Here is a 13,252-nt window from a genome sequence, read left to right as displayed (position 1 = left end):
TGTGTTAGAAGATATTTATCAGTTTGAGTTATGAGGCCTTTCTGACTGTGAAGACTTAAACATCGATTTAATGCCAACTTAAAGACTCCTAAAAGTGTAGGAGATTGCATTAGATAAATAATTTAACAATAAAAGGTATATCAAGGCAGACATTATTGCAACCTTCCACCAATCAATCACCATTTTCCTTGTTTATCCAATTTTCATCTCAAGGCTCTGTACATCAAATTGCCGAGACACATACTAGACAACTGAAATAACTTCATCATTGAATAAAATTGCATAGCCATTAAAATTCTCTAATATCAAGATAGCTGACATTATGTTAAATATTGGCTTCAGTTCCATAGAGTAATAAATTCTGACCTAAATCCAATCTTTCATGGATAGCTGATTCATAATGAAAAATTACTGGTTTGTCACTTTACCTTAGGAAATTTACTGCGGAAACTAATACAGCACTGGGCAAGCACAGCCTTTGAAATATATGATAAGTAAAACCTCAGTTCCCTTCCTAACCACCCTGAAACAGATTTGGTTTGGTACAAAAATATCACACATACTAATAGCAAACAGAACAAGAGAGAAAGTTACTGTTATGCTTTTCAAGTGATGTACTGACCAACTGACACCTCTTCCAGCAGCCACCACACACAAGTTCCTGTACCAGGCTGAAGCTGCTGAATTGAACAGATAAAAGTGGAGGCAAAACATCACAGAAAACATTTCCTCTGAGTTCACATCTGTGCATCATGCTGTGATGCAAAGCTGCAGACACATTGTCAGTGAAGTGTTAACACGTGTGGAAGGTAGGGTAAGTCACGCTGGACCTACAGCTGGATTGCTTCTTTGCCTGTCCTCACCACCACAGGGTTTTTCAGGGACAGAACTACAGATTTTAGCACTTAATTCAGTGACTTCAGAAAACTTACCATTTTCCTCCTTAAAGATACTTTTGTTCTTTAGGAGCAAGCTCCTTTAGGGGACTCAGCAGAAACTGTTTGTATTTTTTAATAAAATGATTTCCAATTCTTTTGACAAACAGAATTTAAAATCCACACAAATACCAAACTAACAATAATAGCACCACCACCATTCTCCTCTGCATGTATCTGCAATGAAGTTAAGTACCTGTTATCCCTGGTCTGTACACAGCACTAGTTGTTTGAGGTAACCCAACAAGCCTGTGACACATCAAAAAATGAAACCCAAGTTTCCCCAGTACCAGTCTAGGACTTAGTTTCTAGTTAGTGCTTATATGGTAAGCCTATGATATGGTGTAACATAGCATATTCTTGCTGTCATTCTTTAGTTGAGAACTCTCTAATAACTTCTTATGTAATCTTATCACATTTTTCCTTCTTCTTCTTCTCTAAATGATACTTCTGCTTGGTTGCATTCCAGGAGAAGCCCCTGAACCATTTCAAATTTGCACTGGGGCCCCCTAATGTCACTGATTTCCTAAAGTTTTGCAGGCTGTGGGAATATAAAGCAAACATCACAGAAAACATAAAAGATGATCCTGTCTGCATGTTTGGCAAATTATGCCTACAGATGGCCAGAAATTGTTAGAGGAAAAAACTACCTTGTGTGTTAATTGCAGCATTTTCATTGTCAATGACAGAGGTGAATCTATTGGGATTGCTCATTAAGAAGATTTCCTTTTTGCTGACCTGGTGAAGAATGCCAGAGATCTCTGAAGCTTCCTTGTAATATTCTCTGGGAGTCTGACAGAAGTGATTTTCCCACTTTTTTTTCAGGGATCTCAGGTAGAACATTTGCAGAATCAGAACTGCCACAAAACTATTTTTATTCCCAAATACTGGATGGATGTGCTGTGCTTTGGACCACACACTTCCACAGACTGGCAAGGCATGAATCCCTACATCTTTTCTTGACTCCTATAGGAACAAAACTGTCTTGTTTTTATCTTGGTGAACTTCAATTTTAGTGATAGAAGTCCATAGAGACATTTTATGGTTCACTGATAAAGGTTACTGAATAGTTACCAAAGTAAGACATCACTGAAGTGAGGTCAGCAAAGCTAGTTTATTACATCAGTTAAACCTCTAAACCCACTTTGCTTTTAGTACTTCATGGGAAGCTTGGATTTATGATCACCTCCTGGCAGAAAACACTAGATTTATTTACAAAACCACATCAGCTCCATGCAGCCTCCCTCTGCTCTGGTTTGGCAAATCCAGTATGTGTTATATAGTTGTCTTTTTCACAGTCTCAGTAGTTCTATTCACAATTAATCTCACCCACATCTCTCCTTAGCCATTTGGCTACTCTGGCAAGGTTGGCAACTGCTCCAGGCTGGGTTCTGCTGTCCAGTTTTCCCTTCTGTAAGGCAGTATATTCCTCATATGCTTTTGAACAAACAACCAAAGAAGTGACTCTCTCTCTCCCAGACAGCAAAAATGACTTTGGGACAGATCCTCAAACCTGCTCAGAGACTTACAGTGAAATTCTTTCAGAGCACCTACATCTTGGTCCCACGCAAAAGAGAAAATACAAATGGGTAAAACATACATTGCAGTAAATTTCTCTTTTTAACTTCCCTTTTCCTCTCAACTATTCAGCAAATTGCCCAGAATGAATCACAGCCCCCAAATAGATGGACAATATGAAAAATTCTGGTTCTGTTTAGTCATACTACTGTCAAGCTCCAAACTATTATGCAGCACAGTAACATACCACACACACAGAAGCTTTCAGTCTGAAAGGAGCATGGTTCACAATGCTCCACTGCACAGCAATAACCATTGGCTGCATGGAAAGCTTCATTTGCAATGAAAAACACAGGTGAGTAAGCAGTGAGACTGCTTAAGCTGCTGTTTACAGCCAGCCACAAAGAAAGGTACATTCTCATCAGCAAAGTGCTTCTCTTACAACTTTTTCTGAGGTGTAGAGATTAATCAAGACTTCAACAAAACACTTCCATTAGTATGAGTAAGAAGGTCTCCACAAAAGAGACACAATCACATTGCAACAGAGAGAATTATATAAGCAATTATATTCTAGTTACATGGAGGACTAGCCTTGAAGTTCAGTTGAGTAATGAGATTTCAATGAGATTTGTAGAAAAAGATCCTTTTGCCTGACAGCTTTTTCCTTATTTTTTTTTTTTCTTCTCTTTTGGTGCTCCCTGACAGGACCTACAACTGTTGGAGACTGTTAGGGGAGGTTTAGGTTAGATACTTACGAGAAGGTTCTTCACCCAGAGGGTGGTTGAGCACTGGAACAGCAACCAGGGAAGTGGTCACGCCACCAAGCCTGACAGTTCAAAAAACATTTGGACAGCACTCTCAAGCATACAGTGTGATTCTTGAGGTTGTCCTGTGCAGGGCCAGGAGTTGGACTCAATGATCTTTATGAGTCCCTTCCAACATAGGACATTCTACGATTACATCTCAAGGAAAACTGGTCATTAAAGTAAGCAAACACAAGCTGTAGGAATTAGCAAGAAAGTGGAAGATGAGCTCTGCAAATGAACTTCTTCAAGCTGATCCACACAAAGCTGTGACATATTTACAGTATCATAAAGATTTTATGTTCAAACTCACAAAGCTGTGCCCCAAACCATCAGCATGACAAAGGTCAGAAGGGTCTCCTCCTACAAGAATCTTCATTTGCCAGAGTAGTAGGGAACAATGAAAAGTGAGAAGAGTGGTGTGTAAATAAAAGCTTTTGATTCATAAGGACACATAAGGCCTTTATTCCTAAACTCCTGGCACAACTCAAGGGCAGTATCCATACTGCTGTTAATAAAAATGTGTGAAGCTGAAGTTATCACTGAATTTCACTGCCTGTGGAGTACTACATGTTCCCTCTAAAACACAGCCAGTGTGTATATACAGTATGAACAGGAAACTTGAACCTACATCTGAACCAAGACTTTATATGCTTAGTGATGAGCTTAAGTCATACCACCCACTGACAACCTAAATGCACCCACTCTCCTCAGTCTAGACAAAGCACATCATTAGGAGGTAGAAGAGCCTTTCTTCAAAGTCTTTAGCACCCAGAAAAGTTGCAGCAGCACAGGAGAAGGTGCTGTGGCATAGAAATGCAGCCACAGGAGTACAGTCAATTCTCACCTGACAGCACTGTCTGCACAAGACTGGGTTTCATCACAAGAAGAGCAATACTGAGAAATTCTGTTTTAAAAGGCAATAGTAATTCAGTCCTGCAGAACAAACCATACGAATTTCACAATTCGAAAGCACATACAATTGCTATTCAAATTATTTTCAAGAAACCACAGAGTTTGAGTTAACAGACAATGATTTTCCTGCAGGATGATTCTGCTTTTTGGCTTACATCTTCCACCATTCTTACACTGACATCCATGGATGAAGATAGATGTGTGAGCACTGAACACATGAGACAGTAGAGATGACTCAGCTACAGCAAACTCTAAGAGAAAGGACTGAAAAATTCTTCAGCCTCCCTGGAGGCTGGTGAGAAAACTGGAGAAGGAAAAACGATGGACTTTTGCCATAGGCCTTTCAGTATCTTATTTTATACTAAAACTGTAAATAGAATACTTCACAGTTTAAAGTGTATTCAACTAAGCCTGTTGATGACAGGAGTAGCTACTGGGAGATGAGAGTACTCTGTTCTTCCTTACAAAGGTACCAATCAGGAGTAACGTATAGGACAGAACTAGATGATAAATCAGTGACATTCCATGGATATTAAAATAGTGTGAGCAGGGAATCAGGGCTATTCACTTCTAACATGCTCTCAAACTATCAAAGATGAGCATTTATTTGGAAGACTAAATATACACTGAGCTATTTCAAAATCTTTTTCAAGGTTGCTCAGCTACAGATTCTTGTCATTCAGTTTTTCTATAGAAGTCATGATTACCCATGGAGAAAAAAAGACTGATGTTTTAAAACCATCTTCTGCATAAGAAACATTTGCAACAAAAACAAGTAAATTCTGGTTTGCAATCTTAAAATGGCATTTATGTCCTGTAAGATTGGCTTCATGCCTAGATTGCTGGCATTTTAATTCAGAGTAGATCTCTTAACCAAGTCTTCCTCATTTTCAAGAAGAGATTACAAAACAGCCACTGGTCTCATAAAGCTCAGTGACTCCCAAAATACATCCAATAAATGTAACCTTTCAAAAACCTTCCTGAAACAGGGTTCATACCCTTTAACAACATACTTAATACTGTAACAAACTCTGTAAATAGTTATGGCATCTGTTTCAAGAAGCCACAAAAGAGGAGAATTCTTTGCCTCAGCTCAGGAGGAAGAAATTAAATGTCAATACTTTACCCCTAATTATTTTAAAAGCAATACAGTCAGTGGCTTCAAACTAAGCTGTGGCAGCCTTGAGCTGCAGCTAGCATGGGGTTTCTGGAACATAACACTTCTCCATTCTCAAAATAATAGTTCATCAGCTGTAGATTCCTGTGAAAACAGAGAATTGCTTTGCTAAGTTAGAAAGGTTAGAAAGGCAGAGCTGAATTTGTGCTCCTTGTGTCCTTGGTGACATTTGAGGCCTAAACCAAAAAGCAAATCAAAGCTGCTCTTGCCTGCTTACAATTCATATGTAACATTGACACTCTAACACAGTTTTGTTATGGTTGCAAAGTCAGATTAGGAAAGAACATAACATTGAGGCTTCTTGTGCAACCTTAACTCAAGCTCAGTTCAGTACTAATATGCACAGCTGGTTGCTTAGCATTGAATAAAATTAAGATAATTAAATGCCATGTTTCCTTTTAAGGGTCTGTCTGCTAAAATCACCACAATGAATCCACTGCAGAGGGCCAACACCTATTTTATATGAAAAAAATTCATGCTTCCAGTATGGTTCGAGTTTTCCTACTATAGGGGGAGGTTGGGATTGGTGGTTTTGTTTTGGGTTTGGTTTTTTTGGTCCTTCTTATTCCCTCCTCCCACCCCAGCTCATACCATTGTGCCAACAATTTTCTTTAGCCCCAGTTGTATTTGCCATTCCCCACCAACACTCTGTCCACACATTTCAGGATCACTGGGAAGCATTAATGATCACTTAAGTACTCTTCTTTCATCTCTGTACATACACAGTAATCTTTATCAAAATATTCACTGAGCTTCTGCTTCCCTCATGCTCTCTTCCCAAGAGGTTTGCAGCGAGGACATATTTAGCCATTATCCTCTCCCACACTTGCCCACACTCCTCCTTTAATGCTCCATGAAAGGATAACATTTTCCAAAACAGAGGCTTGGTGAGAACTAGGACTGCTGACCATAAATTTTCCAGCCCTTCTGCTCCCCATTCCTCGAGTCACACACTGCTCTCAGCATTACCTTGAGATGCCATTTGCTAGATGTTTTTCTGCAAATCTGCTGCCCTGGCCTGTTCAGGGACCAACTCTGCAGATCCAGATCCACAGGTGATCAGACAAACCCAACATGGAAAAACGTGACCAGACAGTAGCATCACGTGAAAACAACCCCAAAAGGAACATCAGCCTGATTTCATTCTCCCACTTCTAAACTTGCAGATGATCTAGACAGGAGCTGTCTGTATTTAAATGAAAAGATTAATTGGCACAGACACCAAACACAGTTTTCCCCTCACTGAATTTCTTTTAAATGCAAAGCTGAAACTATGCAAGACAGCACTGACAGAGCCAGCTTGTGCTCATAATGGCCTTATTTTTGGAAGAAGAATCCCTCAGCTTGCAATGCCACAAGCTCACATACCCCTGAGAAACACCAGTCAGTCCCCTGTCCTCTACACTGAAGCTGTCCCCAGAGATGCAGGGAGGTGGCAAAAAAATGTCACCCTAATTTGGGATGCCACAAGAACATTTCTAGCAATTCCAGTTCCTTTACAAGGTCTACACACATCTTCCTTCTGCAAAGAAATGTCCAGTTTCTGGCCAAACCCAGTTTTTCAGGATAATTCATTCCTTTGACCCTCTGCCGAGGGAACAACTCAGCTGTGAGCAGGGGGAAGTGTTTTATCAGCACTTACATCAAGGTTGGCTCAAGGAGGGCACTGGTCACCCAACACATCCACACTGGTGACCGGGGCTTATGTCCACTTTGGGTCCTTGCATTGACATGCATTTTCATCACTTAAATGATATACTGCAGTCCTCACCTATACAATGATATAGGGTCCATCTTCAGTCAAAGCAATAAAGTATCTTTTCACTACTTACATCCTAATTTTAACTATCCAAACTTGCACATGTGATCATAATAAAAGTCAACCTGAGAATCACTGGCCACATACATTCTTCCTGAGACCTCATTTTTCTCCTTAAAGTGCCACAACTTCACTGATTTTATTAGAGATGGTTCCGCTTCACACATGTAAGGGGTGAGGAGACATCACTTGTTTCATAAACTCATGTTGCCTAAAATTCAAGTACTGAATCTTGAAATAGCCCTATATGATGCAAGAAATGCTGGAAACATGGTTTCCAAAACAGAACGCAATCTTTGTACACGGTGTAATTACATCTTACCATTCTGCAGAATACCAGTGCATGGCTTAAATGCTATTAATTGTAAGCAGTTTTGTTCCACAGGATGTTGTTCGCTGATAACTATTCAATTGGGTTATTTTGCAATTAGTGTACTCACAGTAAATTTATTGCAACCAGAGTCATCTGTGGTGCAGCAAATTAAACTACTGTCTGAGCTGCACGTGCTCCTTAAACTGTGTATAGCTCAACACAGTGATTTTGTCACACTAACAGATTAAACATACAGAAAAGAAGCAGCAGCCAATGTCATTTGGAATCCCCAAACCAGCAGAAAAAGACAAATCTGGGGTTCAATGATCTGTAGATAAAATCCAGTGAGTCCAAAAAATGCACTGCCAAAAATGTCAAAGCCAAACAAACCAAAGGTTTATATGTCACTGTGCACATACTCGTGCATATTGAGCAGACAAAATCCTCTGTTTGCTGAGTTACAGGTCCTACTTTTCTAAAATCACCTAAGAGTATGCTCTCATTCCCATGCCTTGAAGAACAGCTCTGCTCCACCCCGTAAGTATTTGGCATCTTAGTAGCTTATCCTTTCCCTTCCTGCAAATCATATCTCTTTCTGTTGAGATCTTTGAAATAGTCAGATAAAAACATTATAGACATTCAGATTGCTATTACCTGGGTGTATTATTCAGTAAACAGAGCTCCAGAGCCCTTTTCTCTCAGTTTGAAAAACAAAAGGCTATGTTTTCTAAAATGAAATGGAAAATTTCCTTCTCAGCAGCCTGTAAGAAGCTGAAAGCTCTTGCTTCGATGTGCCAGAGCAGCATTATCAATAAGCAACCAGGGAGAAGGCAGTCTGGTCTGCAAAGAACTCTTTCAGTGCTGATGAATGATGTGGAATGAGGGTAGCTTGATTATTTTCCTACTTTATTGTAAGTGAGTTTATCCCACAGGGATGAAGGTAGCAGAAAACCTGTTTGATTTAAAAACTAAGAAAAGACAACAGAAGAGCCATGAGGAAATAAATCACGCTCACTTGAGGCTCTTTGATTTCTTGGGGACTTTTCTTTTGCCAGAACTACATCATAGAAACCACCTCTCAAAAAACCCTCCAACATACCTTTAGTCTATCTAGGGCCACAGATCTGGGTCAAGCATAAACCCAGTTGGGTAATTAATGGTAAGGACTAGGCCAGGTCTCCCCTGGAGATATGGCAGAGGAGAGAAGCTGTCCCAGAGGAGAACTGATGCAAGATGCCCGTGGTGACTCATGGATCTGGTATCAGTGACTAAGGAGGAACTGCCCTGTATGTCCATCCAGCAAACTTGCAAGGCAAAGGACTCAGAGCTACAAACTGCCACAATACACATGGAAGTGAAAAACAGAGAACCTGGGGACTGAATCCAGCCAGTGGGTCAGCAGCTGGGCTTTTTTTCTTTGTAGAAGACTGTAAGCAGAAATCACAACTTCAATATCATGTTGAAATGTGGAGCTGTGTAACTGTAATTGAATTGCTGCCCAATGCTGTTGGGCAGCAATCTCTGCACTCAGGGTCAGGATCACAGTGGCCACTCTAGGACTGTGCTCCTGTCCACAGTCATAAGGAATTCTGCCGGGGGAACGTGGCACAGATCAGGTCCCTTGTGCTTTGCTAGAGAGCATTTTATCTGGGTACAGAGTGAAGCTTATTTTAGAGCCAAGAATTCATGTTTAAACTTCTTCCTCGTACCTCTGCACAAGAGGAGGGTCATGTAAGATGAAGGACAAAGGAAGGAGACAACTGGTCCACATCCACCAACAGCTTTGGTGAGCAGAAGTGAGTCTGACACATCAGGGGAATCAGTGTCCCTAGTCTGGCCTGTACAGGACTAGGCTGGAGATTCCTAGCAAGGAAACAACGTGCCACATTATCCACAGGTTGTTGATCTCCTTATCGTGTGTGTCCTGAGAAGAAATGAACTCCCCAAGGGATGTCTCCATGTACCCTCTCCTCAATATGGACAGGACTGGATTTGCCCTTTCCTCATCTAACCTTGTGCTGAACCTGTCTTTCCCATCTTGTATATGCTGAGTGCATTTTCCTCAAAACACACTGAAACTCCAAATATTCCCTTCAGTGTGCAGGGAGACTAGAAAGCTGCCTGTTGCCCTCATCTCAGCCGTGACTTTGGATAAGGTTGCACCTAAAGCCTTTGACTCAACACCCTTGTTTCATAGCCTTTGTGCCCTGTTTTCAGGACCAGCTTGCTGGAAATGCCAGCTCACATGCTCTGCAAGTCAGGTAACTGGTAAAGCTGTCATGTCCCCTTTGCTGCTTCAGCAGCAGCACCTTTAGAGGGACTGCAGCCCTCATGGAAATAACACCCGCATGTCAAGCAGGTAGTGAACATTGGTTTCAACAATCCTTTCTTTTATACACTGAAGATTGTTATAATCAACTTCCTTTGCCTTTGAAAACAACATATTACTTAAAAACCTGCTTGTACAATCCTGTTCCTGTTGATAACTACTCAAGTGAACATATCACTTAACATTTATGACAATCCAGCTGGATGGAATCATGTCCATGATTGATCGTTACACTTAGCAACGCTGTGGTTTTGATCAGCTGAGACAAGATCCAAGGGGATTAAACACTGGATGACATCTCAATGGAAACCATAGCACTGGGAACACGTTTATATGTTGGGATAATGGATGAATGTGCTGCTCCAACGCATAAATATTTATACTTCACAGCTCTGCTGAAAACAGACAGGAAACCTTGTTTCAAACCAAACTGAAGAGAACAACACTCACATGCCAAACACAAAGACACAGCCCTTGGATGTCTGACTTCTTCTGACAAACAGCACATGGCTTTTTTAATGCATAAAGTGGCAAGACCTCTACCCACACCTCCCCTACCAGCAATCCTAACAATGGGGTGTCTTATATCCCCAAAAGCTTCAGTGCTTCAAGCATCTACGAACCAAGTTCAATTCTTTTCAAGGGCCTCCAGAGGCTGATGAAGTCTCCTCTGATGAGGGATGAAGCCACTCTGAGCATGAAGTTCTCTGCCTGCTCCATTAACTCTTTGTCTCCAAAGTCTGCCCACTCAGCTTAACAATATGGAGTATTACCATGGCAAGAAAGGCAGAAAAAACATCCAGAGAGACATGGTAAAAAGGCAAAACAAAATAGTCACAGATGCACTGGGGTGGGGAATGAGGTGCTCACACCATTCATCTGATAATATGTACCATCTAATTTAAAAGCCTAAGAATCCTATTACAGGGAGATGTGCATGTTTGGAAACATTCTCTGGGGCACCTCCTCTTTTTCACTGTCTGTACAGGAAATGTAATCTTCTAATTTAGGCAACAGCAACATGGACCCTCCTAGCACACTGAAACCACCCTATAGTAACCACTGCTTAGCAATGGTGCAATGAACAGGTAAATCATGGGGGTTAGAGGATGCACCTAAATGTTCCCAATGAAAGAAACTAAACATGCCCTAGCCCATGGCTCACCATGGTTACTCTATGATCTCAAACAAAGATCTATTTGCTTGTCTCCCTCTGCACTTTCAGCACGGACAAAGACATCAGCATATCCTTACATGCACAGGAAGAAGTGCTCATTACAGGGTGGGCACTCTGGAACGTTGTATAAACAAATGCTGCTGCGGATAATGCTGCTCCTTGATCAATATCCACTTTGATCAACTGATCAATGCTTCTGTATTTTTAGAAGGCACTTTAATCTGTGGGGAGCTTATAGCTAGATGAATGGTGGCACATGAAGCACTCTTTGAAAAGTAGGCAAAGGTCAGCTCAGACATGCAAACTGACAGCAAGCTGAGAGGTAACTCATGATCTGACGGCATGGGGAAACCAAAAGCAACAAATCAAAGCTTGGCTTAGGCCAGCAGAAGTAACTGACTCTCTAAGGCAGTGATTTTGAAAACTACTTTTGCTGATTCAAGAACATTAAAAATAGAAGTCAACCAAAAAAAAAAGGATTTTCCCATGCTTTTGGAAAACGTTTTTACTATACTTCTGATAATCACCTGGGTTATCAAAATGCTTAGGACTCCACTGTGCCAGAAAAATGGCCATATCAGCAATGCCACTCATTTACTTGTGGTGCATAAACCATCAAAATTCACAATGGCTGTTCCTTGACGACCAAAAAGTATACAACTGCTGCACAGAATAACAAGACCTTGACTACACTTCTCTGTGTCTGTAGATTAATAACAAAAAGAAAGAGGAGTAACAGCTGAATATCTGCATCACATTGTGCAATAAAAATCTGGTGGAAGTGAAAAGAAATTCTAGGGGAATCTACCAAGGATTTTGTGACATCCATGTAACTCCTATTCACAACCTCCTCAACCTCTTCCTCATTTTCACAGACTAAGTGCATTACACATTCCTGCAATAAAGCCATGTTTGTCATCAGAATGCCAATTCAATTATATAGAATCCTTCCCCCAAGATACCACGTTATTTCTCCTTCACCATCCACCAACTTACCCTCCAGCGTACAGAAACGTGTCACCTTCTCTGGCATCAGCTTTCCATGCTTATGCTGACAATAGGCATCCGCGATCTCCTGACGACACTGCTTAGATTTGGACCGGGACATGGCTGAGATTGCCTCTTTGCCCGTTACCTCACACTTTGGAGGTTGGTCGTATCGTTGTTCAGGGGAGCTGTTCTCAATTTTTTTTAAAGGATGCTCTCTAGGAGTCCTGTCAATCTCCTTCAAACTGTTGGTGGTGGTGCTGCTGTTTTTTCCAGGGTGATCACTGAATTGCACCACCTCATTGGAGTTCTTCGTCACCAGCAAGTTCTCCTTCATCTTTTCCTCTTCCAGTTTCTTTCTCAAGTGCTCCTTTTGCTTGCTAAGTGGTTTTTTCACCAGCTCAGACTGGTGTGTTTGCCTCTGAGTCCTGGCAGCAAAGTTACTGTTATCAATATTTTCAAAGTCCTTGGGGACTGAATTTTCATTATTGCTGTCTGTTCGCATTTTCTCTTTCGGTCGGTGGGAAAAATAGCCATCCTATAAATGGGGAGAAAAATTATACTCATCTTACTAAAAACAGTCACATCCCATGCATTACAAGCATTTCTTACATGAAAACACAAATCAATTACAATCCAACATACTGTAAAAATTCTCCATTTGCAGAAGTGATCAGTAGCAGGTGAAACCAATGAGGGATTGTTATTAAATTATCTGAAGACAGGAGTAGAAATATTGATGGAATTTTTAAGCCTGACCTGTTTCCTTTCTACTTGTGGAAGACCAAAAACCAGAGGCTGGGAAATGACAGCATCACTAATGATGACTGATGGGAGCATCTTTTAGTACTTATGAATCACATTTTGTATTCAAAACATTTTACCAGCATGAGCTAATTGTTTCTCACACCTCTTCTGGGAGGAGCTATTTAACTGTCCTTGCAGAAAAAAGAGAGGGAGATAATGACTTATCCAAGGCCATGCAGGAAGTCAGTATCAGTTTGACCTCTGCAGCTCAGCAATGAGAAATGTTTCAATAGTTTATTCATTAGAAGATGTTTCGTGAGTGAATGAAGTCATTCTCTCTCCGTGAATATGTCCAGTTTGCAACTTCCTTTAGCCATCTGACACTGAGGAATGCAGAGGAGTTAAAAAAAACCCAAACCCAGACAACAACTCACAAGCCAAAATCCAAATGTTATTCAAAGAAAATATTTCTAGTTTGGGAAGAAGTATCTTTAAAAAATTCATATAATTTTTAAGGGCGCACATGAAACAG

At 40.8% G+C, this 13,252-nt stretch overlaps 1 protein-coding gene across 1 annotated transcript in view; it reads right to left on the bottom strand.

The window, feature by feature from the left end:
• The window catches only part of XYLT1 (xylosyltransferase I), a gene marked incomplete at its 5' end in the record, with an annotated part of 86,316 nt that extends 73,805 nt beyond the window's left edge, over positions 1–12,511 (bottom strand). Inside the window, one exon of the mRNA XM_009069700.1 lies at positions 11,983–12,511. Coding sequence (XP_009067948.1) covers positions 11,983–12,511 — 529 coding nt within the window. The remainder of the gene's footprint in view (positions 1–11,982) is intronic.
• Between the last annotated feature and the right edge of the window lie 741 nt (positions 12,512–13,252).

The sequence above is a fragment of the Acanthisitta chloris genome, unplaced genomic scaffold, assembly GCF_000695815.1.
Source record: "Acanthisitta chloris isolate BGI_N310 unplaced genomic scaffold, ASM69581v1 scaffold1210, whole genome shotgun sequence".
In the NCBI taxonomy this organism is placed as follows: domain Eukaryota; kingdom Metazoa; phylum Chordata; class Aves; order Passeriformes; family Acanthisittidae; genus Acanthisitta; species Acanthisitta chloris.
This window is presented reverse-complemented; position numbering and strand designations above follow the sequence as displayed.